Source organism: Aethalodelphis obliquidens, unplaced genomic scaffold (genome assembly GCF_003676395.1).
Source record: "Aethalodelphis obliquidens isolate GAN/ISIS:26980383/991018 unplaced genomic scaffold, ASM367639v1 scaffold2, whole genome shotgun sequence".
NCBI lineage: Eukaryota > Metazoa > Chordata > Mammalia > Artiodactyla > Delphinidae > Aethalodelphis > Aethalodelphis obliquidens.
In genome coordinates this window covers 32,693,870-32,715,494 of record NW_020837946.1, presented here as the reverse complement: position 1 = coordinate 32,715,494, position 21,625 = coordinate 32,693,870, and the positions used below count along the sequence as shown (strand labels likewise).

Genomic DNA, 21,625 nt, shown 5'->3' with positions numbered 1-21,625 from the left:
AGGCTCCGGACACGCAGGCTCAGCGGCCACGGTTCACGGGCCCAGCCGCTCCGCGGCATGTGGGATCTTCCCAGACCGGGGCACGAACCCGCGTCCCCTGCATCGGCAGGCGGACTCCCAACCACTGTGCCACCAGGGAAGCCCGAGACTGTCTTCTTTTACTCGGCAGTAGTGCCTTTGTGATTTATCCAAGTTGTGTATATCAATTTTATTCTCTTTTATTGCTGAGGAGTTTTTGGAGATTATGAAGAAAATTGCTATAATCGTTTCCTTGCAGAATTTTGCATAAACATTAATTTTCATTTTTCTAGGGAAAATGCTCAGGAATGGGATTGCTTGTTCATATAGTAATTGTATCTTGAACTTAATAGAAACTGTAAAACTTTTCCAGAATGATTGTACCATTGTGCATTCCCAACAGCAGTGTTTGAGTATCTCCTTTGCTCTGCTTTCTCATCAGCACTTGGTATTGTCAGTATTTTTTATTTTAGCTATTCAAATAGGTGTGTAGTGACATTACATCTTGATATTAATTTGCATTACCCTAGTGAACATCTTTTCATATGGTTATTTGCCATCTGTATATCATGTTTGGTAAAGTGTACGTTCAAATATTTTGCCCATTTTTAAATCAGGCTGTTCGTTTTCTTATTACTGAGTTTTGAGATATCTTTATATATTCTGAATACAAGTCCTTTGTTGACTATGTGAGTTACAAATATTTTTTCCCAGTCTGAATTAGTATTTCATTCTTTTGACAGTGTTGTTCATAGGGCAAAAGTTTTTTTAAAAAGCAATTTTGAAGAAATTGTGTATCATTCTTTTCCTTTTTCCCCAGCTTTATAGAAATATAATTGACACAATAACATTGTGTATTTAAGATATACAGTGTGATGACTTGGTATATGTATATATTGTGAAATTATTACCACAGTAAGATTAGTTAAGACACCCATCACCTCATGTAGTTACCTGTTTTTTCTTTTCTGGTGAGAACTTTTAAGATCTACTCTCTTAGCAACTTCCAAGTATATAATACTGTGTTGTTAACTATAGTTACCATGCTGTACCTTAGATCCCCAGAACATATTCATCTTGTAATTGGAAGTTTGTATTCTTAACTGTCTTTACCCATTTCCTCCACCCATCTGCCCCTGGCAACCACCAATCTACTTCTGTTTCTATGAGTTTGGTTTACTTTTATTTTTATTTAAAAATTTTTTTAATTTATTTTTTGAGTTTGTGGTTTTTTTTAGATTCCTCATATAAGTGAGAACATACAGTATACAGTATTTGTCTGTCTGACTTATTTCACTTAGCATAATGCTCTCAAGGTCCATCCATGTTGTCGCAAATGGCAGGATTTCTTTCATGGCTGAATAATATTTCATCGTTTATGTGTGTTCCACATTTTCTTTATCCATTCATTCATCAACAGACACATAGGTTGTTTCCATGTCATAGTTATTGTAAATATTATAAATGCGGTAATGAACATGGAGGTGCAGATATTGTAAGGAGTAAAAATATTTTGCTGTTCAGTTTGGCAATATGAATCAAAATCCTGAAAATCTTTCTTGCATTTTGAGACATTAGTCCTTCCAGGATTGTATCCTAAGGAAGTATTTACATATGTGTGCAAATACTCACCTAAGAGGATGTTTATGGCAGCATTTTTTTGTTTGTTTCCTTTTTTTATTTTTGGCTGGGCCGCGTGGCTTGCGAAATCTTAATTCCCTGACCAGGGATTGAACCCAAGCCGTCGGCAGTGAAAGTGTAGGGTCCTAACCACTGGACCACCAGGGAATTGCCAGTATTTTTTTTGAATAGTGAAAAATTGGAAACTATTTGGCCAATAACAGGACACTGACTTCTTCATACACTTATACAATGAAATACTATGCAGCTATAAAAATGATTTGGTAAATAAGAGTTTTAAAGCATAGAAAGAAATAGGAATTAGGGAATTGGGAAGTAAAATTAGGGAAATAGGAAGTAAAAAAATAAGTTACAAAGCACAAGTTACAATCTATTTCTGGTTAAAAGTGTCTATGCACAGAAGAAAAGGGCTAGATAGAAGGATATTTATCAAATTAGTAACAATCCCATTTATTTTTCTTCAGTGAATATTTATTACTTTTGCAATAAAGAAAACAATGCCATTTAAAAATAGTGTTTCAGAGTAAAGTTTTTATGGCCAGATTCAAGTTCTCTCAAACTACTGTATCTCAGGATTATGTTTAAGTAGTCTCTTTAGAGTGTTGAAAACTGAAAATGAAGAATAAAACTAAGGGTGAGTGTATCAGTCAGCATGGGCTACCATAGTGAAATACCATAAGCTCGAGTGGCTTAAACAACAGAAATTAACTTACTCATGGCTCTGGAGACTGGAAGTCCAAGATCAAGGTGCCAGCAGGGTTAGTGTCTGGTGTGAGATGTCCCCTTGGGCTGCAGATGGCTGCCCTCTCATGTGCTCAGATGGCCTTTCTTTGGTGCGTGTGTGTGGAGGGGGAGAGGAAGAAGAGCACAAGTGAGTGAGCTCTCCCGTGTCTTTTCTTACAAGGACACCAATTCTGCTGGATCAGGGCCCCATTCTTATGACCTCATTTAACCTTAATTACTTCCTTACAGCCCCCATCTCCAAATATAGCCACATTGGGGGTTAGGGCTTCAATATGTGAATTTTAGGGGGATACAGATATTCAATTCATAACACCAGCCTTGTCGAATAAGCATCACGTCTGTTCTAGATTCTGTTAGGCAGTGGCAATAAGGAGATGAGTAAGACATAGTTTCTCCTCTCAGGTTGGTTGTAGAAAAATAATCTAAAAGAAAAATATATCACCTGAGATTCCTCTACCCAAGTATAGCTTTTTACTCTAGACATTTTGGAAGAATTGTCTTTTTGTGTGTGTGAAATATAAATGTGTGTGAGTTGCATATGTATATATTGGCTTGGTCAGATAAACTTTCAGAGATAAAGGAAGAGTGTTCTTTAACTCCACTTTTGTGAAATATTTGGGATAGATGAGACTTTGTTCCAATAGGTAGAACAGAAAATGCTGAGAAATTAGTTGCTTTTTTTCCCCTGAACATAGTATTTGTGCTTTGGGTTTTTTTTTAATTTTTATTGGAGTATAGTTGATTTATACTATTGTGTTAGTTTCAGGTGTACAGCAAGTGAATCAGTTATACATATACATATATCCACTCTTTTTTTTCAGATTCTTTTCCCATATAGGCAGTATTTATGTTTTTATTTGAAGAAAGAGGGAATCAAAAGAAATATGAGAGCTAAACCTTTGAAGACCTATATGAATAGTTTTAATCAAGTTTTACTCCCATGACTTTCTGTTTGTAAATTTGCAAAATAATTCTCTCATTCACCTTTTAAAAATCTCATTGTTCTTATAGGCCACTCTTTGTTACTTGGAATTTATAGTTTAGTTGACGTGAGGTGATGTGAAATTTAAATTTTGTTAAGTATAGAGTGTCATTGAGTTCAGGTTTTATTTTCCAACCAGTACTTGATCTGTGATGCTGTTGTGCTTTAGCCACCTGCCAAGTTGGGTGGAGAGTTGTTACCACTCATGGAATCTGAAGGCGTCTAACCAGGACAAGTTTTCAGAGAAAAGGAAGTAGACCAAGAGAATAGACATATGGCCTTGATTTCATGGCAAAGACATGGCAAAGATTTCCTCAACAAACAATTTTGGAAATGGTATATCAGTGCCCCAAAGATCTACCATGTAGAGAATGACTCAAAGATGTGGACTTGAAAAAAATTTAATTATATAAATTTTCTCTATAAAACACTATAGAATATCTAAACTTAAGATTTGTCATATTCCTTCCTTTGATAGTGGATATTGAGACTAGAAGATGGGACAGAAAGAAGAGAGATGGAAGTGAAAAGGAAATAAGTAATATGAGAAGCTTGAGGGTATGGGGAGAAGACTGGGGAACAGAAGGATTGAAAAGCGGGAAAGTTAGAAGATTCCATATGTAGAAGAAAATAAATGGTACTTGAAAAAATTTATGGAAAGAGAAGAATAAAATAGGGAAAACACAAATACATCATAGCGAAAACACAAAATAAAAATTGTAGCTGTTGTTCACTGAGGATCCATCCGTCTGGGCCAGGCACTGCACCCCTGTCCTCTCGTTTCATTCTCAGAATCACTCTCTGAGGTGGAGTGCCGTGTTCTCATATTACACGTGAGGAAGGTGAGACTCAGGGGCCCAACATAACTAAGCAATGAAGAAGTGCTGCCTCAGCACTCCAGATTGAAGCTTTCCCTTTGATTTCCCTTTGACTTTTTTTCTAACAAATGTCTTGCTTTGGTTTCCCAGGATTTTTGTGTTGTGCTTTTCTCTCTCTCTCTCTCTCCCTTTTTTTAATTACAAAGGTGTGCAGGAATAAAAAAGGAGAAATACAGGTTTAACATTAAGTTCTGTGTCAGACAACAAGGTTATCGAATGAAACTAGTGGTAACTGATTAGAGGCCCTGTTACTACCTTTGTTTCCTTGCTTCCACTTTTCTCTGAGAGGGAGGTTTTCCAAAGAAACCTCCCTAAATGAAGGATGGATTAATCACATTTCTTTACCAGACAGCAGGACAATACAAGATGATCTTCTGGCACACTGTTGCTATGAACTTTGGCAGATACCTCGCAATTCTTGTTTCATATTTTATTTTGAGTATTTGTCAGGAAACCAAGTGACATCCTGTAATATAATCAGATATTTCTTTTCAAAAGTAATACTGTGCCAGTGGGAAATTTTTTTAAAAAAATTAGAGATAGGCTTTGGAGCAAAACATATTAATATCATTACAATGACAGTACAAATAAATTTCACAGGGAAGTTATTCTGTAATCTTGCTACTGTGTATGGACTTTGGAAGTGATTTTATTTTTCCACCAAAATATTTTTTTTTGATAAATTGCTGTTTGTTGTTTATTTCCTGGAATATATATAATTATGGCACTAGAGGACTTTAAAGTTATGTTCTGAAACCTGAACTCTGTTATAAAGGAATATCTGAGGTTAACATTCTTTTAGTATTTTCCTTTATCTCTATACCCTTTATAGTCCCTCATAGATGTGAATAAACTTCTGAAATTCTCCCTTGATTGTCTGGGGTTTTGGCTTTAAATTATATTTCATGTATACCAAGGAGCAGGTTTGGTTTTTCACAGTTTTTGTGAGGCCTTTAAATTTTATTTTGATTTATTTTAGAGTTAACCATGTCAAATGGAAGTATGCTTCCATCTAGAGAACTTAAAGGGAGTATTAAGTGTATCTTCTCCCGCCTCCACCACTTTTTCTTAAGGCTCCTGTTCCAAAGAGTGCACTTATTCCAGTAATTCCCATCACCAAATCAACAGGCTCCCGGTTCCGGAATAGTGTGGAAGGATTGAATCAGGAGATTGAAATAATAATTAAAGAGACTGGGGAAAAGGAAGAACAACTTATAGTAAGTACTCTTGTATCTTAAAATCATTCATACATTAACTTTTCTAATTATTAAGGAAATTCACAGTTTTGGTTTCTGTATTTACATGGGTTTCTTCCTTGTTGAGAATGAAAATTTTCTCTTTTGAAAAACTTTGACCTTTGCAAGTGAATGAAAAGTTCTCATTTCTTTGCATCTCATAGAAGCAACTGATGTGACTTAAATTTGGATCCTTGAACAGAAACTATTTTTTGTTTTTCTGTATTTAAAAACCCCTAGACAGGTGATATGCTTCTTATTGGCTATAACTCTGTTTAACAGACGTTTAGCTTATGAGTTTGTTGGGGAGGGAGGGATATGACATGGAATACTTTCTAAAGTATGAATCTACCTCTTGCTTATGTTAGTTACTGTTTGGTTGACTGTATCTCGAAGCACAGTTCTGCTTACCTATAATACACATAAGAATGTGTATTCTATTAACTATGACATGCATAAGAGTGGTTCATATATAAGACAGTGATAAAATTTCCTGTTTATATTTAAAACCATGTCACAGTATATTTAAGCTTTCATTCTTCAGTGAAAGAGAAATTGGGGAGTTTAAAGTAGTGTTTTATTGACGCCTAAGATTCTCTCCCTTAAGATTACAGGTTGGTTTAGCTTAGAGAAAACGCAACTGCCCACACCCTCTCCTCCTTCCCTCCTCCACTGAATGACGGGGAAACTTTCTTTGATGTAATAAAGGTAAATGTACCAAAGGTATACAGGGAGCTGGTTTCCCTGCTGAGTGAGTCACACAAGCTTCCCTCTGAGTGTTCTCCTTGATTTCCCTGTATAATTAGCACTGCTGTGATTAAGCTTTCTCTCACTTAGGAAGGTTTCTTTGAAAACCGTGTTCTTGGAGGAAGTGGGCAGGGGTAGAAAGTAGCAGGGCCTGTCATCAACTATGACTAGTTCACACAATGGATAACCTTTTCTTCTAACGTGGAACCTAGAGTTACACCTAGATTTCTCCTCTTTTATAATGGCCTGGTTTTTTATAATTTTAAAAATAATAGCACATGATAAGTAATTCAGTGCAGTTCCTTCTTCAGCAAGCACTGACCACTCATGTGCCAGACCCTGAGAATACAGAGGCTCTGTCTGCCGCTCAGTGTCCAGCGGGGGACAGATGAGACAGGGGTGTCCCCACAGAGCAACACAGAGGCTTCTTTCTCGCGAGGCCTGATGAGAGGGTTTCTGACTTTTGAGTCTTCTGGAACAACAGGGGAAGGGTGACGTTAGGTGCATTTCAAAATCAATGACAGGGACTTCCCTGGCAGTCTAGTGGTTAAGACTTCGTGCTTCCACTGCAGGGGGCGCAGGTTCAATCCCTGGTCGGGGAAGTAAGATCCCACAGGCCATGCGGCATGGTCAAAAAATTAAAAAAAAAAAAAAAAATCCAAAAAGTTCCAAAATCCAAAACTTGAATTTGCCACACACCAGCAACTATTTACATAGCATTTGCATTGTATTAGGGTATATAAGAAACCTAGAGATGATTTAAAGTATACAGGAGGATGTGCATAGGTTATATGCAAAATCAATGACAAAAATACTTATGTTTTTAAAATTTCATAACAGCCACAAGATATTCCAGACGGCCATCGTGCACCTCCGCCCCTTGTGCAGAGAAGCAGCAGCACGCGCAGCATCGACACGCAGACCCCCGGCGGGGCAGAGCGGGGGAGCAACAGCAGCAGCCGCTCCCAGTCTGTGTCCCCCACGTCCTTCCTCACTATCTCCAACGAGGGGAGCGAGGAGAGCCCTTGTTCGGCTGATGACCTGCTTGTTGATCCCAGGGATAAAGGTACAGTGCAGGAGGAGTTTGAATACCACCTGTTGTATCATGCATTCTGTTCATTTTCTAGCAGAGCACACACACTTAGGGCTACTAAGATAATTACTTTGAGATGTGTTCAAAACATAGATTTAAAAAAATTGGAGTACAAAACAGTAGGTTTTACTGTGGTGCTCAGGTGATGGTCTAGTTGGGTAGGTTTATGGGCTTTTGTTTGTACCTTTTTTTTTCCGTTTTTGCACTTACTAATACAAGTTCCTTATTAGTGAGAGACATTCTTTTTGGTATAAATGAGATAAACATTTGTCCTGATAAGCATTTGTTCTCTATCACCTTAGTTGTCATGTTTTTACAATCTTATTACTTTTTAATTGAATGTGAAACCTTCAAGTTACAGTAGTGTGTTTTAGGATCTGTATTTGTGATATTTCTTTTTTTTTTTTTTTTTCCTGCGGTACGTGGGCCTCTCACTTTTGTGGCCTCTCCCGTTGCAGAGCACAGGCTCGGACGCGCAGGCTCAGTGGCCATGGCTCACGGGCCCAGCCACTCCGCGGCATGTAGGATCTTCCCGGACCGGGGCATGAACCCGTGTCCCCTGCATCGGCAGGTGGACTCTCAACCAGTGCGCCACCAGGGAAGCCCTGTGATATTTCTAACAAGAATTAAGCTGACTTATATCATATCAATGCAAGATGAGTATTCCAGGCAAGCCTGGAGTAAAAGGTGGTGGTGGTGGGCTACTTACAGTATTAAACCACTTGCCCGGCTCAGAAAGTAATTGGAGACATAGCACTTTGCATATTAGTTACTAATAATATTCTTACCTTTTAAAACAAATAGGGTCTTTCATCTCTCTGTATCAGGGCAGTGATTTTTTAGCCTAATCATAGTTATTATTACATGAACTTGAGAGCAATAATAAGATATTTATTACTAAATACATTCTACAGCTTAGTTTAGTAGTCATTCATTTAGAACTTTCTACTTGCAATGTGTTGAATGTCCTGAAATGTTCCATGTCCAATGACAACTGTTCATTACTGCCAGTCATCTAAAGTACTTAGACTGTAGCAAGTACAGAGGACATAAGATTTTCTGAAGAAGTCACTTCAGGCAGTGGGCACTTGTAAAATTTTATTATTTGGACCCTTTTTTGTCATCTTCTAGGTTAAATAAAACATGGCTATTCCAGACCAACACCCCAGACCAATTAAATCACAACCCCTGGGGACAGGACACAGGCACTAGGCGTTTTTGGTGCCCCCAGGTGATTCACCTGCACAGAAGTTTGACACCCACTGAACTAAATCCTTTGATTGGGCCATGTGTTTCTTGTCAGGAGTCGCCATAATTACTTCTGATACTTATTGTGAAGATTAAAAGGGATAGTGAGGGCTCCCCTGGTGGCGCAGTGGTTGAGAGTCCGCCTGCCGATGCAGGGGACACGGGTTCGTGTCCCGGTCCGGGAAGGTCCCACATGCCGCGGAGCCTGTGCGTCTGGAGCCTGTGCTCCGCAACGGGAAAGGCCACAACAGTGAGAGACCCGCGTACCGCAAAAAAAAAAAACAAAAGCAAAACAAAAAGAAAACGGGGATAGTGAATGCAGCCCCTGGTACTTAGCGCTCAATCAGATGTACCCCTCTCCTCACAAACTAAACCATGGCTATTGTAATCTGTCCCTTGATTTCCCATACTTTCTACTTTTACTTCAATAACATATAGGAACTCCATAAGTTTTATGTCCTGCTGTATTTGACTTTAGGAGACTAGCGACTGGTTAGCTCCTCTGATTTCTTTTATGAGAAAGGGCTGCAGTGCTATATTGCCAGCAAGGAATTGTAGTTTAGTTGGCATGGTCAGACTCTACATTTAGGACACTTAGGGAACATGTCTAGAATTTCAAGTTAATATAATAGAAACTGAGGACATCAGCACTGGACGGGAATACCAGAGTCAAGAAGTGTTCCCTTTGGTAGGGTTAATTTAGAAAGATTTCAAAAACTTTGAGCCATACTTTGAAGGAGGTTTGGGAAAATGTATGGAGAAGGACCTCTTAGGTATAGAGAAGTTTGTAGGCAAAAGAACGTCTTCGGCATATAGTGTGCATATGGATCTGACCACCTGCAGCAGAGACTGTGGCCAGAGGCACAGAGGAATCAAATAGAGCAATTCTGAGGGGCAGACCAAGAGTGAACGATACCCAACCAGTAAAGAACCATTTCAATTACTTGTCCTGGGAAGAATGGAAGTGGCATTTGAGCCCAATATGCTGTGTGCAGAATAGAAATATGGCAGTGTTCAGTGCTGAGGAGTAAGTGATGGTAGGTTAAATAATAACCTACCTAGGCTGTGGTGATGGTAAGCAGAAGAAAAATAAAAATCTCTTACTTGTTTATGCCTTTATTTAACAAACATTATCTCCTCTTTACCAGGAATTGTGTTAGGTAGTGGGGTGATGTGGATGAATGAAGCACTATTCCTTACCCTCAAGTTGTTCATGGTGTAGGGGGAGGCCAAGAACAATCCAATACAGTATGACTCCGCACGTATGTGCTAGTGTTTCTCAGTAATCCAGCATGTCGTTTCTTGCAGATAATGGGAACAACTCTCCTTTGCCCAAATATGCAACCTCACCAAAACCTAACAACAGTTACATGTTCAAAAGGGAACCTCCTGAGGGCTGTGAGAGGGTCAAAGTCTTTGAGGAATGCTCGTAAGTATCCCCCATCATCCCTCCCCCCAAAAAACTTTTATTATGAGAATTTTCAAATAGGCTGAAGAACAGTACAGTGACCACCCATAGATCTACCACTAGATCCTATAGTTAACATTTTGCTTAGTTTTTGCTGAACTGTTTGAAAGTAAGTTGCAGACATGACATTTAACCTCAAATGCAGTTTAATATTCATTTCCTAAAAGTAACCACAGTAAAAGTAACCACGCCTACATAACCACAATACCCTTGTCATACCAAAGAAAATTACAGTTATGCTTAATATGAACTAATATCCGGTTGTTATTCACGTTTCCTCAGTTGTCCCCAACGTATCACCCGTGGTTAGTTTTGAACCTGTAAACAGTCAGCTCCACACATTGAATTTAGCATTGTATTTATTCAAGGTAAACCACGGATCTCAACGCAGGGTGGGTTTCCTTCTTTCAAGGATCAAATTCCCTCCAGTTTTTAACTACTTATAGTCTCCAGTTCTCTAAACAATTAAAAAAAATATTTTCCTGCCAACGTGGGGAAGAGAATCCTATTACTTTGCAGAAACATGTTCCTGTGATGAAGATCACGGAAGAAGCAGAATTTTAAACGGTGTCTGGTACCCTTGGTATGCGATCTTCTGTGCTCATATATTTCTGTTGGCTAGTACTCTAGTCAGGTACTCATAGTTTTAGACTCAGAGTCTGCTCAGCAAGTATTGCAGCTTTGTGTTTTCAGTAGCTATGCCCCCTTGCTTTGGAAGTGGTGGCTACAGGGTTGCAGGTATGTATGAAACTGAGCAAATTAGCTGATGAACATTATTTGAGGAGAGGATGATGGTACTTATATAAACCTCACCTTCCAATCTCACTATCGCTGCAAGTCTAAAAGCCATCCTCTGGCTTTTTCTCACTATGAAACCAAAACTACAATGTGGAGATTGTCCAGCCTTGTCTGAATCACATAATGTATCTTTTTCTTCCATCATGAACATCTTAGAATCATTTTGAAATATGGCATCCTTTTGTTCCTCTCTGTTCCCCCTCTGTCAGTGCTTCCTTTAATCTAAATTCTGAGTAATTTTGCCACACAAAGAGCATTGTTTTTTAATCCCTTCACCTCCTCTACTAGGAGATCCCAGCTGTCAGTCTCCTATCTGCTTTTGTGACAGTAATTGAAAACTCCATTTTAGCAACTGCTTATTTTTTTCACCATGTAAGTCTAAAAACTTGACTGGTGCCAGAGAATTTAAGCAGTATTTCTCCACATGCATAGAATCCCTACATCATAATCATCTGGGTTATTAGTTACAACTGCAGATTCCCAGGTCCCATCCCAGGCCTAATGAGTAAAAATATGGACGTAGGTAGGACCTAGATTATGCATCTTTAACAAACCTCATAGGATTTTTATGCTTGACTTGAGAATGCTGGCTTAGACCTTTTCATGAGAGTTCTTAAGAAATGGAGTCATTCTTTTACGTAAAAATCAAATGGTCCACATGGAACCTTATGGAGTTGAAATCTTTGATTGACATATGGGTAATTCAGATGTGCCTAAGTGCAGAGAAATGGCTGATGGACTTAAAAAGCAGTTTGAATTTCTGTGTAAATGACTTTGAGTGAATATTGGTTGTGTGGGTTGGTGTCCTGTGGTATCTGCCTTAGACTGTTACATTTGGAAAATTTCTCAATAACTGAACTATATTCATACAACAAACAAATGTTATTTGTTTCTAAAGGGAAGGAAGAAAGGATGGGGTGTGTGTGTGGATGGATAGATAGATCAAAGAAACATAAGGTAAACCCTGACATATAAAATGTTTTATGGTACATCCATCTGTTATTAGAAGGTAAACCTAGTCTTTTTTAAATGCACATAGTTTATTATAAATTTTACTGATATAAAGGATGTATAGCACATGGAAATCTATTCATTTTTAAATATCTTAATTATATTCCAAAAAGAAATTAACAGCAGTAACCCAATAGTGGATTTCTTAGAGGTAATTTTAACCTATCAATAAAACAAGTTACTCAAAGTCTAAAAAATTGGTTTCTTTTGCCCCAGTTATGTCATAATTAGAGCAAAGCTGGATGCACTAGCATTAAAGCAAGGGTAGATTATTGGTCCTAATTTTTTTTTTTTTTTTTTTTGGCTGTACGCGGGCCTCTCACTGTTGTGGCCTCTCCCGTTGCAGAGCGCAGGCCCAGCGGCCATGGCTCACGGGCCCAGCCGCTCCGCGGCATGTGGGATCTTCCCGGACCGGGGCACGAACCCGTGTCCCCTGCATCGGCAGGCGGATTCTCAACCACTGCGCCACCAGGGAAGCCCCTGGTCCTAATTTTTAAATTTTATCTTAATCATTCTTTAAAGTATACTTTTCTCTCCAAGTCTTAATTTTGGTTTAAAGATAATAACTCTGACCTGAACCAGGGGTTGGAGTCAGTGAGAGGTTGATCTCTGGTTTTTAGAAATGTATGTTTATTTCCTGAAAGAAAACAGGTAGTTGGATTTGGGCCCAGAAAGGGCAAGACCAGATTTTGCATTTCTTTTTTTTTTTTTTTGGATACAGCACAGGCCATAGCCATGCCAGTTGCACTTAGCAAGTCCTTTTTTTTTTTTTATAGCTAATATGGCACTAGAGGCATAGTCTTTTATTTATTTTATTTTATTTATTTTTGGCTGCGTCGGATCTTAGTTGTGGCATGCAGGATCTTCATTGTGGCATGTGGGATCTTTCATTGTGGCACAACGGCTTGTTTCTAGTTGTGGAGTGGGGGCTCCAGAGCACGCGGGCTCAGTAGTTTGAGGCACATGGGCTTAATTGCCCCACGGCACGTGGAATCTTAGTTCCCTGATCAGGGATTGAACCCGCGTCCCCTGCATTGGAAGGCGGATTCTTTACCACTGGACCACCAGGGAAGTCCCAGCAAGTCCTTTTTAATGAAGTCACATATGCTGTTTCCTGATCCCAATTAATGAACTCCTTGACCTTAGTTACCTTAGATTCCTAGATATTTTGGCTCCTTTTCAGTATAGAGATTTTTTAAAAAATATGACATAACCCCTTCTTTTCTTCCTTTCTTTCCATCCCTCCCATTATAAGTAATTTGGAATCACCATTTCTTAGCTACTAATTTATTCCTGAATTTAAAAAGAAAATACATAAGCCTTTAAAAAAATACCAAAGAATTCCTCACATCAGTATGAAAATACCTATAATAATTATCCATCCTGACCATCTGTTTCTCAGAAAGTCAGCTAGCAAGCCGTTATGTTTATTTTGAGATACAATCCTTTCGGAATAACTTCTTAAGGAAAAAGTAAAATATTTAAACTAGTTCTGAGGGTTTCTGTGTACACGTGTGTGTATTGGTTTTTTGATATGTATGGTTCTTAAATTGAAAACTTTGAAGTAGTATTAGTACCTGCAGTTTCTAGTAGCATAAGTATAATACTGGTCACACACCCCAGGGGTGGGTAACGAGTTTCTTGGGGAATCTGCTCCTCGAAGTTAAATGGAGTGAAAAATGATTCCTTTTGGTGGGTTGGGGTCATGACTGAAGGAGAGGTGGTGATGCTTTTTTTTTTTTACTGTTAGTGTTCTGTTTCTTGATCTGGGTGCCAGTTAGACAAGTTGTTATTGTTTACGTTATTTTGTGTGAGATCTGTCATAAGTCTGTTTTCGTAAAAGCAGAAAGGAAGTTAAACTGATTTTAGATTCTGTCATTAAAAAATGTCCAAGTCAGAAGTTTGTATCTCAGAAATGTGTGGTTTCATCTTCAAGATCCATTAGCAGCCATGTGTCTTAAGTGATTTTTAAGACAATTTTTTCTTTTTAATAAGATAACCTCAAACAATAAATAAATTAATTAAAAATCTAGGCCTCATTTGGAGGAGGGTATAAAATGATTAGCCCTTTTTTTCCTAATATAAGAATGAAAGCTATCTTTAATAATTCTTCAAAAGAAAATACAAGCATTATTTAATTATAGAAACATAATCTCGGACTTCCCTGGTGGCGCAGTGGTTAAGAATCCCCCTGCCAGTGCAGGGGACATGGGTTCAAGCCCTGGTCCAGGAAGATCCCATGTGCCGCGGAGCAGCTAAGCCTGTGCACCACAACTACTGAGCCGGCGCTCTAGAGCCCACGAGCCACAACTACTGAGCCCATGTGCCACAACTACTGAAGCCCGCGCACCTAGAGCCTGTGCTCTGCAACAGAAGCCACCGCAGTGAGAAGCCCGTGCTCAGCAACAGACCCAACACAGCCAAAAATAAATAAATGAATAAATAAATTTATTTAAAAGAAAAAGAAACATGGGGCTTCCCTGGTGGCGCAGTGGTTGGGAGTCCGCCTGCTGATTCAGGGGACATGGGTTCGTGCCCTGGTTCGGGAAGATCCCACATGCCGTGGAGCGGCTGGGCCTGTGAGCCATGGCCGCTGAGCCTGCGCGTCCGGAGCCTGTGCTCCGCAACGGGAGAGACCACAACAGTGAGAGGCCTGCGTACCACAAAAAAAAAAAAAAAAAAAAAAGAAACATAATCTCAACTTCCTATCTTCTTTAAGGAATTGAAATCCATGCTGTCAGTAAAAACAGGGGTGTGTGTGCTCTTCTTATCATAATATATCCAAATACACATGTGGCCCTAGATGTACTCAAGTATTAAGTTTCCATTGTATCCAAGAAAGAACAATACACAAGAAAAACAAATTTAAACAATGTAATTTTTTTCTTCTTAAATTATTATACTTGCCAAAGCTATCCATGGGTAGTATTCACTATTAATAAAATATACCCACCCAAACCAAAATATGCCCACCCAAAAATGTTGTACTTGGAACTTTTTTTTTTTTGCACCTACTCCCCAGGTCTGTTGTTTATTCATTCTTTCAAACCCAGTTCAGATGTTACTTCCTCTAGAAGCTACCTTCCTACCAAACTCCCCCTCTTTCTCTGTGCCACAGGTTATCCACTCCCTTGTTCTACCCCTAAACCTTTTACAAACCATTTTTATCACATCTGTCAGTCCCGCTAGCGGGAGTTCTCAAGCTGTTTTGTGCTATGGACACCTCTGGCAGTCCAGTAAAGCTTATGGATCCTTTGAAGTAATTCGTAGCTTCTCTGAATAATGTTTTAAAAACAAATTAAAGATTAGAAAGGAGACTAATGATATTGAAATACAGTCTGTCTCCAGTACCTCCCTCTTCCCAAGAACTACATGTTTATCTCCTTGTAGTTCATTTCGTCTTTGGGTCTCCAGAATCTAGTGCAGACTTGGCACATTTGGATTTTTTTTTTTTTTTCATTTCATTAGGAGAGATGAGAACCATACTTTGTCATATCGTATTACCTTTTCCCACCTGAATCTTCATTTATTTAGTTTCTTCCACTTGAATTTCTTTTTAATTTTGTGTCACTTCCATGTTACGTTAATTTTTTATATTTTCAGGGAATACCATTAACACTCGTATCCTTTTGCAACTCTTTGGGTTAATTTGCAGGAGCAACTAGGGACAGGGAAGGATTTGGCTTCAATAAAAACTTTCAGAACAGAGGACTGTCATTAGTTTTATTTTGATTTTACATTTATGTTACGTTATTCAGAAAACCATCATGGCTATTAACTTAGAGAATTGTTTCAAAGAGATTTTTAAGCGCACTTGGAGAACTCATGCCCACCGAAGTTTAGTCACGCAGTGGTGGAACTCAGTAAAAGATAGACAATATATGTCATTAATTTCCTTGCCTTTTCCCTTCAAAATAGTGCAGACTTTGGAAAAATCATAGTGGAACATATTTTTGTCTTTAAACAGCTAGAATATCTTTTGCTTTAGGAAATTCTTTATTCAAATTGGCTATCTTAGATCTTCACTTAGATGTCTGAGCATCCTATGTGGTGCCCGGGGCTCGCCAGGGAACTGAAAGCAGCAACAAAATCTGGTGTCCTTCCAGCATTCTGAGATAAATAATTTGAATCATGTGTCCTTGGTCAATAGCATTTGAAGCTTTGGACATAGCTTGAGTTTTGTTTTCCTTTTTTGTGTCTGTAAGTTATTACTTTTTTTAAAAAAAAAAAAAAGAAAAGAACTTCTGATGTTCTGTGACTTAAAAGTATTGGGTTGTTTATTCTATGTCTAGGCCAAAACAACTTCACGAAATCCCGGCCTTTTACTGCCCTGACAAAAACAAGGTGAATTTCATTCCTAAAAGCGGCTCTGCTTTCTGCCTCGTCAGCATCCTTAAACCACTCCTCCCCACACCAGATCTTACCCTCAAGGGCTCTGGCCACAGTCTGACAGTCACCACTGGCATGACAACCACTCTTCTGCAGCCTATTGCTGTGGCCTCCCTGTCTACAAACACAGAGCAAGAGCGAGTCTCTCGAGGAACGAGTACAGTCCCGCCACCAGCCTCTCTCCTCCCACCACCAGAACCCATTGAGGAAGCTGAAGGATAGGCCCCAGTGCTGTGAGGCCACTGTTCTGGTCAACTGAGAATCTCCTCGATCCCTTGGCAGCGATGGCATCGTGCGCTCCCAGTTGGCTGTGTCGTGCTCCAGCATTTCCACGCTGACGTGTCACAGTGCGGCTTCTGGAAGAAAGCAGCCCCTCTGATGGCTCTGCTCACTCCTGAAGGCCAGCCCTCAGTGCTTAGCCTGCTTTTTCTTAAAGCACCGGTTGAAAGAAGAAAAAGGTTTCATTCTTTCCTTTTGGAGGGCTGATATCACATTGTTTTTTGCTTTCAAATTAGACTTCTTTGGAAAAAACAAATAAAAAACTGATCCCTGCAAACATGATTCTTGAAGGGAGACGTGAATGATGCTGCAAGAACCATCTTTTATATGAAAATGACTATTTTATAATACCAATGTTACGTTTTCTGAAAACATAGCAAACAGGATGTTCAGACGATTCTTTGGCCTCTGTTTCTTGTTTCCCTTTCTAGGTGTGTGCTTTTCTCAGCTGTTTTCAGCTTTGGGACCAAAGGGATTGTTGACATTTTCCTAGCAATCTTAATCTCATGACTGTGTTCTTCTCCCAAACAAGAATTGATAGGTAAATGCATTGAACAAGTATATATAAAAGAGATAAAAAAGCAATATTAGTACATTATGTGATTTATGTTTTTTGATGTCAGATGTTTGTGCTTTGGGTGAAATACTTGTAAAACTGCTCTTTTCCTCACTACTCCTGTACACATTTCACCATGTGGTCAGAAAAATTATAATCTGGAGACAAGTGCTTTAATATGTTCTCACCCATCATTGGAACTTGGTTTAAAAGTCAGTGAGCCAAAAGGAAACTAACTACCCAGTGTCGACTGCTAGCTAGGAGTAAGGAGCCCCTTGGGTTTTCTGCTCAATATTTATCACATGATCTCCTTTCTTTCCCACAGGTGTCGTTCTACCTTTAACCGTCACTGTATCATAGCCCCACGAGATCCTAAAATGGCTGTGCATGGATTTCCTCCTTTGCTTTTGTGATGTTGTTGTCTTGTGGATTTGGTCAGGGTTAGTAGTTTGCCAGGAGTGTAATCCGTTGAATAGCAATCCTTAGTCACAATCTTGCGACTGACGTTTCCTTTATGGTGGTTGGCACTGAGATATGTTGCCTATAGGTTTTGCTAGTTTTCCCTCCAGCATTCCACACGGTGGGGAAAACAGGCAAGGAGAGCTTTGGAGCATAAAGAACAGGAACCTTTGAAGAATCCACATGGTTTTGGATTTAGGCTCATCCTAATACAATCACTGCCAGTATCACATGACAGCAGTATTTCATGTCTGGGTATGTGGTAGTGAAATTGAGGAGCAGCTCTTTTTGAAAAGTTATAGCAAACTGTTGATAGAAAGCATCCTTCTAAGATCTTCACAAACTACCTTATGATGCAATAATTTAATGTTCCTATACATATTATAGGGAGAAAACAAATACTTGTAAAAGGGATATAGTTTAGAAGGTTAATATGTCAGTATGTCCAGATATATCCCATCAAAGAAAAGCTAGTGGTAGCAATAAATCTTCTGAAAGGACTTCTTATACTCATGTACCTTTAAAACATCGAAGTAATTAAAAATTTTGCCCTGTTAAGTTGAAAACAGAGATGTAGTTAGGCAAATTAGATAAACTCAAACGTTTGAATAAGTCTGTCAGGTTTCAGTTGGTGGCATTGATGAATTTTGGTGCCCTTTCTGTCCAAAACTAATTTTCCTGAAATTAGTACATTGTGGCTTCTAACTCAGGAAAAGCTAAGTTATTCACAGTCTAGATGTTCTGGTCAGTAGGTCCTTTGAGAACCTTGACTCTTTGCCTCTATGTACCATTTCACCACTGAGAACTGCTCTGTCAGAAGTACAAAAGAAAGGTAAAGCTGAAATCGGGTGAGTTGGTATCGATGGTAGGAAGTTAAAAAATAAGGTTTCAGAAAAATCCAAAATCAGTTTTTGGATTACCTGAATTCTGTTAATTCTGTGTTCTTTTCCTTGCCTTACACTTACTTCCCTCTCCATCTGTACATGTCACAAGGGTGTTTCACAACTAGAATGCCACTTTGTAAACAGTTTTCCTTCTTACTCTGTTGTGCATGTTTATCTAACTCACATCTTTCTGTAGAGTTTCATATATCCTTAAACTAAAGTAATTTACAATCAGAATGGGAGAACAAGTTTAAGATAGTATTATTTACGGTCTTAGAGGTGGAACTTTTAATGTCTGGTTGTAAGGAGAATGTGAATTTGCAGGTAAATGAATTATATGGCAACTAAACATAGCCCTCATGTTTGGGAGAAATAGAGCCTGAGATTTGAGGAGGGGGGGAAGGTACAAGGTATAAAAAACTCTTAACTGCCAGTGCCAAAGGGCTAATTTTTAAGTATCTGAGCTTTATGCAGTCTTGCAAAAATATTGGTCATAGTCTACTTGGCTTTTATGTAACCTTGGTTCACAGGTGGTTGACTTTTTTTAAAAAATGGGTCTACTCTCAATAGAATGCATAACATTGTTTTCTAAAATTACATTCCATAACTATCTTGTTATTCTGTAGAAAACTGTACAGAAGGTAAATAAATTAGAATAGCTTCAATGGGAATATAATTTAAACTTTTAAAAACTTTAAATAAATTTACTTCCATTGTGGTAAAAGAAAGAAATAGGTGGCTTGTATATTTCAGCAAAAGAAAGCTATTCTCTGGTTATAAACTTTGTCAGTGTTAAGTTATTTTTACTCTTAAACGGTTTTTTCCTTGCGGTGATAACATGAATTTACGGTTTCTGATCATTACTAAGTCTATATGACTTGTCATGGCTTTTGTGAGCAGTTATGTTTTAAAAATACCTGTTTTGCTTCTTTGATTAATATGGTGAGCATGGATGCCAAAATTATTTTTTAACTAGAGTCTTCATTTTGTTTTAAATATTTCTTATATTTGTGACAAGCCAAATCAGAGTTTTAGAAGGTGCTACTGTTAACTGTGGAATAACTGGCAACAAGGAAGCCTTTTTCTTTCTTTCTTTCTTTCTTTTTAATGGTTGGCTTTTACTGGAAGAAGGTATTTAAAAAATAGCAGAATTTATAGCTTTCTGTATGTCCAAGATTAAGAGTGGGTTGTCAGAGTTTTCTTTTGTTAAAGGAAATAAAAGAAAAATTGCCACTACTGAATTTACTATTCTAAAGATTCATTCCTTAATGCTTAGAATTTCAGTGTCTCAAGACCAGACCAGTGGACGTGCTGAATTTGCATTAAGAAAGCTAAAACACTTAACTTCGCACTTTAAGGTTTATGTTTTACTCTGCCTAAATTAATGATAAGCAGAGCAGCCCTGAACAATATTTTGTCTATACAATCCTGTTGAAGAATATAATTTATGTTTTTTAAAAGTCTTTATTTTTCATCTCTGTTGAAGCTGTGTAAATCTTTTTAAAATGCAATTTTTAAAGTTTCGTTTTTCTAACAAAATTCTCCCAAAAAACAGCATTTCCAATGGTGATAAATATTGTTACTGTGTACTTATGTATTCCCTATACCTGAACACTTGTTGCTGCCTCACAAGAAAATAGAAGTTTTATGTTAAAAATAAAGTCTGTTCTTCTTGAATCTTTTTCTGTGTACTTTTATGAATGTTGCCTCAAATTCAAATTTCTTTCTTTTCAGACATTTCTAGCTTGAAATAACTTTAGTATGTTCTTTTTCACAGATAGAAAAATGAATTTGTGTTTGTGTTAGGTAGCAGGATATAAAATATTGTCAGTTGTTACTTCCTTGCTACCTCCTTAACTTGCTCTTGAACTGAAAGCACCTGATCTTTGTGTTAAGTGCTAAGCAAATGTTAAAATATAAGCAAGCATGCTGAAAGATGTACCTGTTTATAGGTAATTCAGCACTTTACAGGTTGTTAGAGAGTTAGCTGGGGGCAGTCACCTAATTTCATTCTAAAGTACAGATAGAGGAGTTTTTTCCCCGTTTGTTTTGGTAATTCATTCTTTCTGCTTCCTTTGTGTCGGTGGTTTATAAATGCAAGACAGTTGTTTAGGCTGAAGGGTTTAATCTGTATGAAGGCTGCACGCAGTATAATCATTTAGAAAGCAGGGTCATCTTTTAAGTGAAATAAAAGTGTCACCATAGCTGCCTGTCATAAAAAGTGGTCACCAAATTACTTTGCAAGAAATTCTAAAAATTATTTCTGGGGGTAAATGTTAACCAGAATTTGGAGATTATATCTATAACATTATAATTAAACAGCAGCAAACGTGAAGAGAATCTCTCAAATTGGCGTAACATTTTCTCCCATTCTTTTTACTCTCAGTCTTTTCCTTCCACCTTTAAAGAGGTTGAGAGGAGCAAATTTAGATCTCAAGTTGGGTGTTCCCATCTTCCCCCATTTATTTGATTTTTTTTTTTTTGCTTTGGTTCATTAGTATTAAATATACGCCCTCCCCCCCAAAGTTTTTAGGTCTATAATGATCCTTTCCTTAAAAGATCATTATAGACCTTTCAGTTGCTTTCCTTAAAAGCAACTGAAAGTTGCTTTTCAGTGGTTGGATGTGAAATAGTATCCTCTTCCTAGGAGTTCCCTGCCAATGTATATCAATATCATTTTTTTCCCTTGCTAAGATTATGTTTGCTTTTTAAATATTTTAAACCTCTATTAGAACATGGTATGATAATACAGATAGCCTTTGTATCTCTTTGGTTCAGTGTTTCTCAAACTGTTTGGGTCTTGAAATGAATTAAGTGGGTCCAGCCAACATTTTTTTTTTTAATGAAGCAGAACAGGAAACAAAAGTATATTGAAGACATCAGGGAAATAGTATTTGTATGTAAAGCTTTTGCTAGCCATAGGAATATATTTGTACTAGGTTGTGAAGTAAAATATATTTCTTACTGTGAGTTGTAATCAAAATGATTTGAAAAATACTGTTGTAGATACAACTTCTGTATATGTGTTTTGGAGTTGGTCTGGTATCTTAACACAGATACTGGAGTCTTTAAATACATTGTTTCTACTTCTCTTTACTAAGCATCTCCAAATTGCTGGGTTTATTTTTAAAAATTCTTGTCTTTTCAGCAGTTTGCATCTTCCTCAAACTGAGAATTTATTGCCATATACTCTTT

The 21,625-nt window shown here is 38.0% G+C and overlaps 1 protein-coding gene across 4 annotated transcripts in view; it reads left to right on the top strand.

The window, feature by feature from the left end:
- The window catches only part of FAM117B (family with sequence similarity 117 member B), a 95,653-nt gene that overhangs the window by 69,492 nt on the left and 4,536 nt on the right, over positions 1–21,625 (top strand). For 3 of the 4 annotated variants that reach the window (XR_003436524.1, XM_027123780.1, XM_027123781.1), the window contains exons 5-7: positions 5,337–5,480; positions 7,086–7,311; positions 9,895–10,015. Coding sequence is in view for 3 of the 4 variants with exons in the window: in XM_027123780.1 (XP_026979581.1) it covers positions 5,337–5,480; positions 7,086–7,311; positions 9,895–10,015 (491 nt within the window). In the remaining variant the exon portion in view is untranslated. Of the gene's footprint in view, positions 1–5,336; positions 5,481–7,085; positions 7,312–9,894; positions 10,016–16,155; positions 20,112–21,625 lie in introns of those variants that run through there. The other variant, XM_027123779.1, reaches the window with a different exon arrangement.